General features: G+C 42.0%; 2 protein-coding genes across 11 annotated transcripts in view; one reads left to right on the top strand and one right to left on the bottom strand.

Moving 5' to 3' along the window:
- The window catches only part of xpot (exportin, tRNA (nuclear export receptor for tRNAs)), a 147,151-nt gene that overhangs the window by 93,010 nt on the left and 37,968 nt on the right, over positions 1-16,173 (bottom strand). The window lies entirely within an intron of this gene.
- c11h12orf56 (chromosome 11 C12orf56 homolog) overlaps positions 1-16,173 on the top strand; it is a 65,804-nt gene that overhangs the window by 24,761 nt on the left and 24,870 nt on the right. For all 4 annotated transcript variants that reach the window (XM_069904233.1, XM_069904232.1, XM_069904231.1 and 1 more), the window contains exons 4-6: positions 9,777-10,176; positions 10,269-10,348; positions 15,609-15,753. In XM_069904233.1, coding sequence (XP_069760334.1) covers positions 9,777-10,176; positions 10,269-10,348; positions 15,609-15,753 — 625 coding nt within the window. The remainder of the gene's footprint in view (positions 1-9,776; positions 10,177-10,268; positions 10,349-15,608; positions 15,754-16,173) is intronic.

The raw sequence follows: 16,173 nt of genomic DNA, 5'->3' as shown, positions 1-16,173 counted from the left end.
GCCTAAATAGGGCTCAAAGATTCATTGAGGATCCTTTCCATCAAGCCCAGAGTATCTTTGACCCACTATCCTTAGGAAGGCAAGGAGGTATAGGAGCATCAAAATCAAGTCTGCCAGGCTGTGAGATTGATGAACAGAACCCTATAATTCCAAATTATTTGTATATTTATTTAAAATTTTCTGCATGTCAATGTGTGATTACTACGTGATGTGTATTATGTGTGCAACGTTGTCTGGAGAAACGCTGTTTCGTCGGGTTGTATGTGTTCAGAGGGATGATAATAAACTTGAAGAGATAACAGTGGATAAATGATCTCTATTGGCAGCACTGTCCAATGACGACTGTTCCTAAAGCAGGAAGGTCAGGATGCTTCCCCCTGCTTTTGACACCTAGAAATCCATGAATTAATTCACTGCACAATTTATGGTCAGTAGGGTCAGCCTTGACTAGTCAGGGCCATGTTGTTCTCTCTCTTTGTTGCTGTGGAAACATCTGTCTGCTCGACAAGCCTTATCCCCTTGAGAAGCAGCATTGATCCCAAATGTGAAAGTGTGTTTTTGACGTGATAACTCAGTGAGCACGTGATGGCAAATGCTGTGTCTTTGGAATGGAGATGAGGTCAGCTTGGTGCTAACACAGTACAGAACGTGCAATACAGTAAAACCTGTGGTATCCACCACCTATGGGAATTGGTAGATGCCAGATAAGTGTATTATGCCTAACTCATACACCTGCATTCAGAATAAACAGTTTAAAAGACAAAGATACTATACTGTACTTACACTGAACAAACTTCACTTGCATGAATATATAAACCTTAAAGCATTTTACTTTATCTACAGTTACATTCTTTGAAAACGTTTAACCATTGCTGCATCTGCAGGTTTCTTCCCCCTCCATGGAGTTGCCTGAAAGATGATTACAGATAGGGATGTCCACTATCTCCCTCACTGTTCGCTTTAGCAATAAAACCATTGGCAGAACTGATAAGAACAGAAAATAAAATAAAAGGGATAAAAATAAAAGACAAGGAATATAAAATCAGTCTATTTGCAGATGACGTTATAATATACTTAGCAGAACCAGAAATATCAATAAAAGAATTACATAGGAAATTGAAGGGATATGGAGAAGTGTCGGGGTACAAGATTAACGCAAATAAAAGTGAAGCAATGCCAATGAATAATGCAGATTTCTCAAAATTTAAGAAAGAATCACCATTCAGATGGCAAATGCAAGCAATGCGATACCTAGGTATACAAATAAATAAAAACCTCGGCCATCTATATAATACCAAAATTATTATTGATGCAAAATCAACTAATCCCTTTCACAATAGATAACCTTTCCTTTAGAGAATGGGAGAGAAAAGGAATTAAAAGAATAGAAAATTATTTTTTGGGAAATAATTTATTATCATTTGAACAAATGAAGTACAAATATGGAATAACTCACGGTACAATGTTTGCATACCACCAACTGAAAACCTACTTAAAGGACAAATTGGGAAGCAGACTGAGGTTACCAGAAGGAAGCAGCTTTGAATATGTGATTACAGACACAATGATAATTAAAAGATTTATAACAAACATGTACATCAAGCTGCAAGAGAAAGAAAATGATGAAATAAGCTATAAACCCAAACAAAAGTGGGAAAAAGATCTAAACATAAAGATGAAAAATGAAATATGGGAAAAGTTATGCTCTTGAACTCTGAGAAATATAATAAACCCGAGGTTACGCATGATACAGTATAATTGCTTACACAGGCTATATATCACGCCCCAAAAGTTTTTTTAAAAATGGGACCCAACAGTATCAGATAGATGTTCTTGCTGTAAGAAGGAAACGGGAACAACAGTACATGCCATTTGGACATGTGAGAAAGTGAAAAAATTTTGGGAAGATTTAAATTAGGTATTAAATAAAATCATAAAAAGCAACATATCAAAAAATCCAGAGATATTTCTTCTAAGTAATATAAGAAGTAAAGAATTAGGCCTCAAATTGGATGAAGTGCAAAAAAGATTTATTATGAAAGACTTAGCTGTAGCAAAAGAATGTATAATGTCAACTTGGAAATCAGAAGATAGCCTGAGAATACAGCAATGGTACATGGAAATGAATAAATGTATTCCATTGGAAAAAATAACATATAATTTAAAAAATAAAGTCACATTATTTGAACAAATTTGGGAACCGTACATGGACCGCCACCCCCCTAAAATGATAGAATGAGAAGAAGACGAAATGAACTGACCCAGTGTGTAAAAGTAGATGACACAATTTTCTTGTTTATTTTCATTGTGTAATGACATTGTTTAATGGGTTTATTGTATTGTATATGTTGAATGTTAAATGGGTTTGGAGGGGGGAGGGAAGGGAGGGGGAAAAAAGGGGAGAAAATGACACTGTATATTCAAGAGGGAAATGTTTGTGTATTTTGATTCATATGGTTCATAGTGTGAAAAATAAAAAATTTAAAAAAAGATGATTACAGATAATTAAACCCCTCAAATATGACACATTCATTAGGGTGTGACAGCCCTATCTGCCACACATTGGTAAGCAGATGTAATTATACCCCTTTTGAATAAAAGAGGGTCAACAACCTGTGCCAGTACTGAAATGATTTGAGATCAGTGAAGTGGGTTGTGGTCCAGATGATGGGCTCTTGTGTTTTATTCCTTATCTTTTTTATTTCAGGTTTCTTTGGGTTTTTTTTTAAGTTCCTTTAAGGGGTTGTGACTTTACCGATAATAGTTTTTTTTGTTGTTAAATTTATATAATCTTTTTCTTGTGGTATTAGGGTATGAGAAATAGGGGAGAGGGGCAGAGGGTTGGGACTCTGAATGTTAGATACCACTGTTGAGAGGGATTGTATTGTTTGTTTGGATTTGAGAGTCTTTGAAAATATTTTTTTTAAATTATCCCCACCCGAAGTTTACAGATAAAGCCTTTAACCAGGGTGATTCTTTCTAAGCAGGGATAAGGAGAGTTATCCCAACAGCAAGCAACCAGCTCTTTGTCCTGGGTGACGCCATTGCTGCTTCACACAACTTTATTCAAACAGCTTCAAAGATCAAAGCATAACCAAGGCCCTCCGATGGCCGAATATCTGCTCCCATCGTCACCAAAGTTTCATGTGTTGCTTCAGAGAACAATTACTTTTACCATTTTAAACTTGCATATTTTTTACCTATTATTTTGTTCTTATTTATTTTAATTAAAAAAATTTATTTTCCTTGATTTTTTTTGTCAGTTGCTTGAATTCTGGATACCAGGGGTTTTACTCTATATATCCCTGAACTTTATTGATAATAAAATTGATGGATGTTTTCCATTAAATATTTGGAGTACTGTGTACTAAATAGTAAAGGCTTCCTTGGGTGAAAATATCCAGCACTCTCTCTAAACCATGCAGTTAGTCCAGTGGTGATCAATCCTTCTCTAACTTCAGCCTGGCTGAAGGATTTTACTCTCAACATTGTTCTTTGCTTTCAAATCTGCTGAGGTGGAATGAGGCAGGAAGGGGGTGGGGGTTTGGAAAAGGAGTGGAACAGTTCCAAAATCCTTGTGTTCAACATGTCAATGTTTTTATTTTCCATCTTCCCCTGGCTCCTTGCCTGATTTTCTGAATCAGAATCAGAATTTATTGTCATGAACAAGTCACAAAATTTGCTGTTTTGCAGCAGCGTCAGAGTGGAAACATTTACATAAACCACCTGACAAAATACATTAAAAAATAGTGCAAGGAAAAGAAAAAGTTAAAAGAAAGGCAGTGTCTGTGGTTCTTGGATCATTCAGGAATCTGAAGGCAGAGGGGAAGAAGCTGCCCTTGACTGCTGAGTGCTCACCTTCAGGCTCCTGTCCCTTTTTCCCCAATGGTAGCAGTGTGGAGAGGGCATGGCCTGGGTGGTGGTAGTCCTTAAGTAGACTGGCTGCGTGGAATTGCTCCACCACTTTAATCCCACTCTGTACATTTCTGATCTGGACTAGAGCATAGCTTCACAGGGGAGGGTAACTTTTTAATTTAGACATACTGCCCAGTAATAGGCCATTTCAGCCCATGAGTAACTGTGTGTCACAAACTCATGGGTGGAAATATAGCCTGTTACCGTAATGAATGTCTAAATTAAAAATTAAATCCTGCACTTGTAAGCCCTGAGTCCTCTTTAAATCGCTTCACAGTTTTATCTCTTGCCCCTTCCCTTTACCCCCCATCACTGAAACCATCTGTGGGCCGAGATGTCCAACGCTGCTCTCCTGTGAGCCCAGTTTATGCTCACCGCACCCTTGACAGCCGTACCATCAGCTTCCAAGTTGTTGAACTCTGGAAATTCCTCCTGAAATCTCTCTACCCCAATTCCCCTTTGGTGAAATGGTCTTAAGAAACAAGAACAGGACGAGGCCTTTCTTTGGGCTCGTACTGCCTTTCACCAAGACCTTCAGGGTCCCTCAATCTTTTTTCATCCATCAACCACCTTCAGCATTCTTTTACTTGTAGCGAAGCACCTTTAGTAACCCCAAGGACCACCAGTTGGGAGGTGGGGTGGTGTTTTTTTTTTTTTTTAAATTTTTTTATTTTTCACACCATAAATCACATTAGCCATGATATACACTATTTCTTTTCACACATATACAGTGACTTTTTCTCCCCCCCCCCCCCTTTCCTCCCAAACCATCCCCCCACCCCCCCCCTCTCATCCATTTTAGGTATACAATCTAGGTTGCATTAAGCCAGTCAGACAATGTTGTCATTCAACAAAATTACACCAGAAATTCTACTGAGTCCATTCTTTTCTTTCCTTCTCCTTCCATCAACTTAGGTAATGTTTGTCCCCGGTAGGTTTTCGCTATTGTATTTAATGTAAGGCTCCTATACTTGTTCGAATATTTCAATATTATTTCTTAACCAATATGTTATTTTTTCTAATGGAATACATTTATTCATTTAAATTTGGTAGTTTCTTCCTTTTAATTTGGTTATGTGTTCCATTAATATTTAAAGACATATAGTTCAGCGTAGCCCTTTTATATTTTGTTTATCTTCTCTTTCCGTTTTTCCATCATTACCTTTCCTCCTTTTCCATTTCTGTTTTCTTATTTTCAACTCTTTATAAGACAACATTCCTACAACATCTAACATTTTCCTTATTCTCCTATTTCTATCTTATTTATCCCCAATCTCCCCTTCACCTCCTGAGTTGTCCTTTATCCCTTGTCGGACAACCACATCTCCCCTCTCCATTTGGATTTGCGAATCCACTCGCAAGCGTCAACTGATTTTGCAGTGACCGCTATTTCCCCCCACCCCGCCTCCCCCAGAAAAGATTTCACTTTTCATATGTCACAAAGGTCCCTCTTTTAATTCCCTCCTTATTCTCTCTATTCCATTACCTTCCCTTATTAATTCTTGTCTATACTATCTATATTTTCCTCTAAGTACAGATACATTCATGTATGCTCATTGTCTCTATTCACTCTTATACCTCTTTACCTGCATACATATCAATCGTGATCATTTTTACTCTCATTACCCGTCTTCATCCCTCAGTCTATTTTTGTCTTTACCCACATACATATCAGTCGTGATCATTTTAACTCTCATTACCCGTCTTCCTCCCTCAGTCTATTTTTGTAATTGTTCTGCAAATTTTCGTGCTTCTTCTGGATCCGAGAATAGTCTGTTTTGTTGTCCTGGAATAAATATTTTCAATACCGCTGGATGCTTTAGTATAAATTTATACCCTTTCTTCCATAAAATCGCCTTTGCTGTATTGAACTCTTTTCTCTTCTTTAGGAGTTCAAAACTTATATCTGGATAAATGAAGATTTTTTGCCCTTTATACTCCAGTGGTTTGTTGCCCTCTCTTACTTTTTCCATTGTCTTCTCCAGTACCTTTTCTCTTGTAGTATATCTTAGGAATTTTACTACAATAGATCTTGGTTTTTGTTGTGGTTGTGGTTTAGAGGCCAATACTCTATGTGCCCTTTCTATTTCCATTTCATGCTGTAGTTCTGGACATCCTAGGGTCTTAGGGATCCACTCTTTTATAAACTCCCTCATATTCTTGCCTTCTTCATCTTCCTTAAGGCTGAGGTGGGGTGGTGTTGAGGGTGGTGGCAAGTCCTGACCCAAACCAGTGACGGAATCAAGAATGTAACAGCTCAGTGCAGGCCCTTCAGTCCACAATGTTGTGCCGATGTATAAACCTTCTCCATAACAATCTAACCCTTCCCTATCTCACACCCAGCTTGGTCAATCTTGCCCCTCATAAGATACTTCTCAAATCCAGGCAACATCCTGGTCAATCTCCTCTGCTCCCTCTCCATAGCACCTGTATCCTTCCGATAATGAGGTGATGAGAACTGAACACAATGCTCCAAGTGCTGTCTAACTGGAGTTTTATAGAGCTACAACATTACCTCATGGACTCAATCCCTCAACTGAAGGCCAACACACATACTCCTTAATCACCCTATCAATTTGTGCGGCAGCGTTGATGCATATTACTTGTTCAATATACAGAAAAATCCATTCAAACAACTGGCAAAAAAAATCACGGAAAATAAATAGGTAAAAAATATGAAAGTTTAAAATTGGTGCCCCGATAGCAGTCAGTGTGCAACAAGCAATTTAAAGCAACCGTAAATTTCACTTATCCGGCACCTACCAATCCTCATAGGTACTGGATACCGAGTGTTTCACTGCATCAGTGATATTTGTCATTATCGTGGACCGCTAGGGTTCTGTGGATCACAGGTTGAGAAGTGAAATGGAGTCATGAGAGAAGTTGAAATCTGGAGCAAAAAGATATCTGGAGGAACTCAACGAGTCAAGCGGCATCTGTGGGAGAAAAAGAATTGTCGAAGTTCTCTTCTTCAGATCCAGAGCAGCAGTGGAGGGTTGCAATCTTGAAAGGTCAACTGCTTTTTCTTTCTCCCACCAATGTTCTCAGACCACTGAGCTCTTCCAGCGGATTGTTTTTTATGCTACAGGTGGAGGAATACTTGTCTACCACAATTCCATTTACTATATCCCCATCCTTTGATTCCAAGGTGTAGAAGAGTACACCAGTCGGTTCAAAGGCAGTTCCCCCCCACCCCCCCCCCCCCCATAGCTATCAGGCTCCTGAGTGAACCTCACAACCATGATCTCATGCTGTCCTTGTTATGTATTATATACAAAGTTCAGATTGATTGTCAGAGAACATGCATGACATCACATACAACCCTGAGATTCTTTTTCCTGTGGACTTGGCAGAATTACCACTTATTGGTAATGCATAAAATAATCTGTACTCAACGTACACATGGAAACAAATAAAGAATATAAAACTGTCAATGACAGGAAAAAAATCAGTAAAGTGCACAAATAAGAGTCCTTAAATGTCCCTGATTGAGTTTGTCGTTGAGGAGTCTGATGGTGGAGGGGGAGCAGCTGTTCCTGAACCTGGTGGTGCGAGTCTTGTAGCACCGACACCTCTTTTCTGAGGGTAGCAATGAGAACAGAGCGTGTGCTGGGTGGTGGGGATCCTTGATTTCTGATGCTCTCCGTCAGCAGCGTTCCCTGTGGATGTTCTTGATGGTGGGGAGGGTTTTACTGATGATGTCTTTGGCTGTGTCCACTGCCTTTTGCAGGCTTTATGTTCAGGGGTATTGGTGTCCCCATATCAGACTGTGATGCATTGGGTCAGCACACTTTCCACACACATCTGTAGAAATATGCCAGGTCATACCAAACCTCCACAAACTCCTGAGGAAATAGAGGCACTGCTGTGTTTTCTTCACGTTGCCATTGGTGTGTGGGGTCCAGTAAATATCCTCTGAGAAAAAGACTTAAATTTGCTCATCCTCTCCACCTCTGATCCCCCAATGATCACTGGATTGTGGACCTCCCTTCCTGAAGTCGACAATCAGCTGCTTGGTTTTGGTGGCGTAGAATCCAAACGTTGTTGTTGTACCGTTTTCATTCTTCTTCCTGTTGCTGACTCGACGCCCCTTTTTTACAACCCACTACCATGGTATTGTCAGTGAATTTGTAGATGGTGGTGTTATACCCAGCGATACAGTCATAGATGTAAAGTGAGTAGAGCAGGAAGGTAAGAACACAGCCCAGTGATGCTTCAATAATGATGGAGATTGTGCCGGAGACATTCTTGCCAATCCTCACAGATTATGATCTGGAGGTGAGGAAATCCAAGATCCAATTACACGGTGGGGTGTTGAGACCCAGGTCTTGGACTTTGATGCTCAATTTTGAGGGGATGATGGTGTTAAATGCTGAACTGTAGTCAATAAAGAGCATTCTGATGTATGCATCTTTGTTGTCCAGGTGTTCCAGGGCTTTGTGTAGAGCCAGTGAGATGGCATCTGCTATTGCAACAATAGGTGAATTGGAACGGATTCATGTCGCTGCTCAGACAGGAGCTGATATGCTTCCACACTAGATTTTCAAAACACTGTGGATGTGAGTGCCACTTTATTAATTGATCTCTCTTTGGAACACTGCACATTGTGATGCACTCCTGCCTTTCCACTTAATACTGCTGTGTGCACGCTAGAGTTGACTTCCTGGATTGCTCATGAGTTCACCTTTCTCACTGTATCAGACACAAGGTGAGAATGAACTTGGTTCCCTTAATATCCAGAAGTCTGCTGATCGCCTTTTTGAGTTAACCAACGAACCTCTGCACCCCTACCAAAATAAAAGTTCCGAGCTTCCCCATACTCTTGAGTGAATGAGAATTTAGGAAGTGATGTTCTCCCTTTCCAGTAATGACGACATTCACTGGGAGTGTTACGTAAATAGGGCTGAAAGAATTATCAAGGATACTTTCCATCCACCACACAATATCTTTGACCCACTATTGTCAGGAAGGAGGTACAGGAGCATCAATATCAGGACTGCCAGGCTAGGAAATAGCTTCTACCCACAGGCTGTGAGATTGATGATGGTGCCCTGTCACCTTGGGTCTCTTTTAAATGAAACAGCAAATTATTCTGAAACATTTATGCATTTTTATCTTGTATATGCTGTGTATTTTGTGTAACTATCAGAATGCTGGAAATCATAAAATGATCCTTTGTCAGATCTGGGAAAGAGTTCATGTTTATTATCATCTGATGGAAAACCCCGATGAAACAGCGTTCTCTAGTCCTCGATGCAAAACATGCAGACATACAACCATACATAACTCACATACAAACAAACAATATACATGCAGGTCATTCAAGTTCAATTTATTGTCACGTAATAAAGCAATGTCATATTACACAAAATTGGTTTGCCTGCTGTAAGACAGAGAGTCGCCATCGCCAGAAATTGCCTAAAGCGCCTTAGTCAGAGAAAATAAAGCAGAATTCTTCCCCAACCTCCCAGTCGCCGAGAGTCCATGGATTCGCCTCCAGCACTCCACAGCCACACACAGTCCGAGCCATTGGTAATCCGAACTTCTGATATGATTAGGAACCCTTCAGCGCCCTCGTGCATCCTAGTTCAGATACCTGGTACCCTTACAGCCAGTCTTGAGCCAGTCCCTGCAGTCCACAGCCTGGTGCGAGTCCCTTGACCGCAGTCGCCAGCTTACCACAGCCTCTGAGTTCAGCGCCTTGAGTCTCCAGCAGCCCACTGCCTGTGTGTTTCCTTCAGCTCATCAGTTAATGTTCAGTTTTTCCACGATGGTCGGAACAGTCCTGCTTAGTTTCAGTCTTCCATCCCACATCAATTCCCCCAAAATTTATCAGAGTTTTGTCTCAAAATCACTTTCAGGAAGAGTGGAAAGTGTGCTGGGGAACCGAACCCTGGGCTGAGCCACGCTACCTCCTGCACGGCTCCTGACTTGGGGAGCCTAAAACTCTCTGAGAGACATGAAAAGGAGCCTCCCATACCTTGGCCCTCAGGAGATCGACGGCTGCCAGCTCCTCCAGTGGAAAGGCCAGGCCCAGTCTTGGCATCAAAGGCCCCAGTACCAGGAGAAACTCTGCCACTCAATCCACATGGTAGAGGTGGCAAGGACCTGCAATGTGACCTGTGTTACCCCACCCCAGAAGCAGGCAAGAGGGTGAGCGATCAACTGAAGGACAAGGAAGTGGAGCTTCACCTGTACATCATCTCCATGTCTTCTGTGATATTCCTCCATTTAAAAAGTACATGGAACAACTTTATGATTGTAAGTAAAAAGAAAATGAGGTTCAGTTTTTGGGTTTTCCAAGCATCCTGTAGCCAATGCCATTCCATTTGCTTCTCTTCTGTTCTCCACAGCAGTCAACGCTAATGCAAGACCCAGCGTACGCCCGAGCTAGTGCTTCATGTTCTCCCGCCCGAGGCCCCAAAGTACACAGGTAATTCCATTCCACCAGCCTTGCTTCCAAAGGTATTGAAAACCAACACAAATGCAGCTGCGAAAACAGATTTTTAATCACTGCAAAGTGTGAGAACCCCATTTTAGCAAGGAGCACAGCCACAAGCAGCGAGTCTCACCCCAAGAGAGTCTGAATTTATACAGTAAGAATCTCTAGTTTTCCAGAATATTTGAACAGACTCCTCCATATAAGTATATATTTCTCAGAATTCTCTTAGTATTCGTTAATCAGGGTGGTGTAGTGGAGGCTGAAACATGAGGGGTATTTAATGGGGACTTAGACCCCCTCCATAAATCTTCGTCCGCGAAGCCAAGCCAAAGAAGAAGAAGAAGACAGGCACATGGATGAAAGAAAAATGGAGGGTTACAAGGTAGTATGGGTTTAGTATTTTTGGGGTTTTTTAATGGTAGGAATATATAGGGCAGCACAATATCAAGGGATGAAGGGTCTGTACTATTAGTGTTTGATCTGCTGAGTTTCTCCAGCATTGTGTTTTTACTTCAATCATGGTGCGTACAGACTTTTGTGCTTTACTAGTTAATAATCTAACTGAGTGAAACACGAAAGTCTGCAGACGCTGTGATTGTAGTAAAAGCACAGAAATGCTGGAGGAACTGAGCTGGTCTTGCAGCATCCACAGGAGATAAAGATATATTGTTGATAGTTCAGACCTGAATCCTTCCTCAAGGAATAAGACAAAACAGGAAATCTCGGAATACAGTGCTGGCTGGGGCAGGAGTCCAGACCAACAATAGGTACTAATTGGATATGATAGAGGGAGAGGTGAGAATTGATTTTGTCTGTGTGAAAAGTAGACAGAGGGAAAAGAGAGAGAGACAGAGCTGAGGAAAGGCAACAGGGAAAGAAGTGGTGGGGGTGGGGGGGGATAGAGTTATGAAAGCCAGAGAAATTGATGTTAATGCCATCGGTTAGAGGATGCACATCTGGAAGATGAGGTGTTCTTAGCAGTGCACAAGACCATGGACAGACATGTCAGGAAGAGAATGGGACGGGAAATTGAAAGGGGGTGGCCACCGGGAGATCCACGCTTTTGCAGCGGACAGAACGATAAATAGCCTTTTACTACCTTGCCAAATAAGGAAGTCGCTATCAGACCTTGCCTTGTTGAATTGAAAGGTAAATAAATGAATGAAGCCAGCTTCTCTCTCCCAGTCAACATTTTAAAACTTGCCTTCTCAAAGGAATTGAAAAATAAAGTATGAAAGTTTGGGAAAAGCAGCAGTCTATTAGAACGTCTGAAATGAAATACACAGGAGGTCAAGGCTGTGCGCTAGAAGGGAGAGAGAATTAACACGGCTGGTGGAATTGGTTGGAGTTCAAGCATGTGAGGTGCAGAGAAAGGTGACATTGGGGGTTGGAACTCATCCCACCCTGACCACCCGCCCCACTCACAAGTGTGAGCATATGCCATCGGATTTAAGGACAGCTTCTTTCCCATTATAAAAACACAAAGCTGGAGAAATTCAGCAGGTCAAACAGTGTAATTTATATAGCAAAGATACATTGCCAACGTTTCTGGTATGAGCAAAATGTAGGTGGCTGGGGGAGGGATAGGGGGGTGAACAGGCAGGAGGTAATAGGTGGATAAAGGAGGGAGAAGGATAGCTCTGTGAATGGAGAGGGAAGGGGATGGAGAGCTGAAGACAGAGATAAGGAAGAGAGGGAAAATGGGAAGTGGGCTAGCAGAAACCAGAGGTTGATGGTAATACCATTCAGTTGGATAGTGCCCAGATGGAATGTTAGGTGTTGTTCCTCCAATTTATGGGTGGTCTCAGTTAAACAGAATATGAGGCCAAGGACAGACATGTAACACGGGAATTGAAATGGTGATCCCTGTCACTGATGCAGACAAAACAAAGATGCCCAGCAAAACAATCTCCCAGTCTATCTGGTGTAGAGAAGGCCACAACGGGAGTACAGGATGCAGTAAATTAAGGGTTCAAGCCTGAAACGTTGGTTAGGAATCTTTATCTTTGCTATATAAAGTACTCTGTTTGACCTTCTATTGTGAAGGGAGGAGTATCAGGTTTGGTGGGTTTACGGACGAGTCTGGATACAAGGGTTACAATCACACGTAACTTTAATTGACACATGAGAAACAAAGGGATGAACATTAAACTGTACTTGATTACTATGTCACTTAAGCAACGATATAGACAATCACTTCGGTCCTTGGTTCGACTCCGATAATAGTGAACCTATATTCAAAGCACTTACACACTTGAGTACACATACTACAAACAGGGGCTCTTACACACACCCGGTTCCCTGACCAACGGGGGTGCAGCTTCCTGCAAGTATTTATTCATTGCAATACTATGGCTCAGCTTCAATGCAGTGCACATCTTACCTGCGACACTTCCAGCGATGTCCAAGGTAGTGACATGGCATGGAGCTATATCTGGGGCTTGTCCATGAGGTAGTGAGAAAGAATGTGCTGTGCATTGGGGTTTTATACAGTGCTAATCTGTGCTTCTAGCTGATACTGACCCTAGGTGATTTAAATTGGCCAACGGCAAGGTGTGCACTAATGGGTGGCTGGAGTCAATCTTGATTGACAGAAGTGACTTCCGAATAAGTTTCAGATGGGGAAGACACGTGACCACCCACAATATACACATTCCAAACAGGCAGGGAGGCCGTGTTTCCTCCACACACATCTGCTGAGTTTCTCCAACATTGTGCTTTTACTTCAACCACAGTGGATGCAGACTTTCATGTTTTACTCCTCTCCTGCTGTTATTGGACTGGTGAATGATCCTTATGCTCGTGAAACCACAATGGTCTTTGCCACCTCTCTCTCTCTGTCACTCTGTCCTGCCTCATTAGTGGCATGCTGTATCGGGGTTGACGAGCTGGACTTATTGCAAAGCAAACTTTCTCACTAAACCTTGAACCTGAAGAGATTAAAGCAGCAAAGTGGGGGGCAGAGAATAGATAATGAACTGAGGTCAGATCACGTGCAGACAGATGGGATTTGGTTTAATTTGGCATCCTGGTCAGAGCAGACATTCTAGGCCATCAAGATAGCTGTCTCAAAATCTTACTCCAGTTCCTCTCAGTGCCTCAGTTTCAGGGAATGTTGGACACCCAGTAATGGTGTATAAGCAGTCAAACTGCGCTTATACTTCCTTGGACATCCATTCAGGAAGTAAAAAGATGCTGGAATGTAAAGATGCTTTAGAAACATTGGGTTATAGGGAAAATAACACGGAGAATAGGACTCATGGAGTTAACACAAAGAGCTAAATACTCTCCCAGTCTTTCAGAAGATCCAAGGGGAGCAGGTACCCAGGTTCGATCCTGACATTGGGTGCTGTCTGTGTGGAGTTTGCATTGACAGTAGATTTCCCCTGGATGCTCCAGTTTCCTCTCACATCCTAAAGGAGGGCTGCTTGGTTGGGTAATTGGCCCTCATCATGTGGTGATGGGAGGGGAATTAGGAGTGGATGATAGGCATGTGAGCAATAATAGGGAAACAAGACAGAGAAGGGTCTGTTCCAAGAACCAGCAGATTCTCTGTGGTCCGAACAGCCTCCTCTTGTATCGTACTGAAACACGAGAATTAACGTGTGGGTGTATGTAAGAAATGGAGAAAGACGCAGGGCGATTAGCAATAAAGAATTCCACTCTGTTACTTGTAGTATCGTGGGAAGCTGGATTGAATGGTGGGGTAGACTTGATGGGCTGAATAGCCTATTTCTGATCTTATGGCCATTATCACTGCCCTCCCTCCCTTTCTGATTTGAATTTTTGTTCTGTACAGGCCCTTTTGGCCCACGAGCCCGTGCCGCTCAATTACACCCAATTGAGCTACAACCCCTGTACATTTTGAATGGTTAGAGGAAACTGAAGCACCAGGAGGAAACCCACATACACACAGGTAGAATGCACAAACTCCTTACAGACAGTGCCGGATTTGAACCTGGGCCACTGGCGCTGTAACAGTGTTGCGCTAACTGCTACATTAATCATGCCATCATCTCCCCATATTGAGCTTCTTACACCAAGTCACAACACCGCATTCAGGCCTGAATCCCACAGTGCATGGGATCACACCAAAGGGTATTGTCATGGACTTTGGTAAAAGAAATAGATGGGCAGACAATTATTTAGATGGGAGAACATTTAAAATTCGGAGGTGAAAAGGGTCATGGGAGTCCTCGTGCAGGATAAAGTTAACCTCCAGGTTGAGTCAGTGGTAATGAAGGTGCATTCAAGGTTGGTATTCATAATGTTGAAACTATAGGGCACTGGTGAGACCTTACTTGGAGTATTATGTATAGTTTTGGGTGCCTTAGTTGAGAAAGGATGTGCTGACATTGAAGAGGTTTCAGAGAAGGTTTAGTAGAATGATACCAGGAAAGAAAGGGTTAGCGCATGAGGAATGTTTGTTGGCTCTTGGACTGTACTTGTTGGACGTTATTCATATTGATAAACCCTTCAGTCCATGAATCATTCTTGTGAATCTTCTCTGATCCCTCTCCAAAGCAGCACATCCTTTCTTAAATAAAAAGCCCCAAACTGTGCCATGTACTCCAAGTGAGGCCTCACCATTGCCTTATAAAGCCTCAACATCACATCCCTGCTCTTGTATCCTATTCCTCTGGAAAAATGGAGAATAAAGTAGCAGTTTGTATAGAACAGAGAACATTACAGCACAGGAACAGGCCCTTCAGGCCAAGGTATTTGCGCCAAATATGCTCTCCAAACTAAAACTGCTACCTGCATATGATGCATTTCCATTTATTCCCTCCATATTCAAAGCACGGTTAGTGTAGAGCAGTGCTATGGCACCACCAACCTGGTTTAGAATCCAGTGCTTTCTACAAGGAGTTTGTACGTTCTCCTCATGACAGCGTGGGTTTCCTCCAGGTGCTCCGATTTCCTCACATATTCCAAAGACACACAGGGTTTGTCGGTTAATTGGTTTATTTTGGCTGGCAAGGGCTCGTGAGCCTGTCACTGAGCTACACCTGAAAGTGAAATTGCATTTAAAAAAAACTGAAAAAAATTCATGAGTTGATCGAAAGCCCTTTGCAGTTTGGATAGTTTTTACATTTGTGTATAAAATTCACTGTAAAAGAATTTTCCTTTGCTCGTTATTGCAAAATTGCATCTTTATCTGTTCCTACCACGATTATTTAAAGAAAGTTAATCCACTTCATTTGGCACCTGTATTGAAAGTTTTCTGTGTGACAATAATGTGGTGCATCAGTTCAGAGGGAATGAACAAGCTCTTCAATCAACTAAGCTCAGAGTTACTGCATGGGAGCAGCACGTTGGGGAGGACCTGCACCCTGGTGAGGGATCTGAAAACTGCCGCACTCTGGAACTTCACAATTAAAAAGCTCTTCTGGAAAGTAAGTTTCTCGAAGTTCTTTTATCCTCATGTAACAAAAACATTATTACATGGAATTTGCTGCAAGGCAGACAGATTCGCCATCAGCAGAAACCGCCTGAAGCTCCTCTTCCAAGCAGAGAAAGAGTAGCAAAAGAGAAGCCCTTCAGAGTCACCAAGTGTCCGTGGATTCGCCTCCAGTGCTCCCGCAGCCACATAGTGAGTCCCATTCATCAGCAAACCCAAGCTCCATATCCGAACCTCTGATGTGATCATCCCTTCAGCCAGACTTGAGCCAATCTCTAGCAGTCCACTGTCTGGAGTGAATCCCAGATGCTAGCAACCTGCAGTCTGTGTTGTTTCCTCACCTCGAGTTGCCAACAGCCAGCCCCACCTGTTTTCTTCAGCCACAGAACACCTTACGGGTCTGCCGCCGTGGTCA

The sequence above is a fragment of the Narcine bancroftii genome, chromosome 11 (assembly GCF_036971445.1).
Source record: "Narcine bancroftii isolate sNarBan1 chromosome 11, sNarBan1.hap1, whole genome shotgun sequence".
NCBI lineage: Eukaryota > Metazoa > Chordata > Chondrichthyes > Torpediniformes > Narcinidae > Narcine > Narcine bancroftii.
The sequence above is the reverse complement of the archived record's forward strand: the minus strand, read 5'-3'. Positions and strand labels throughout refer to the sequence as shown.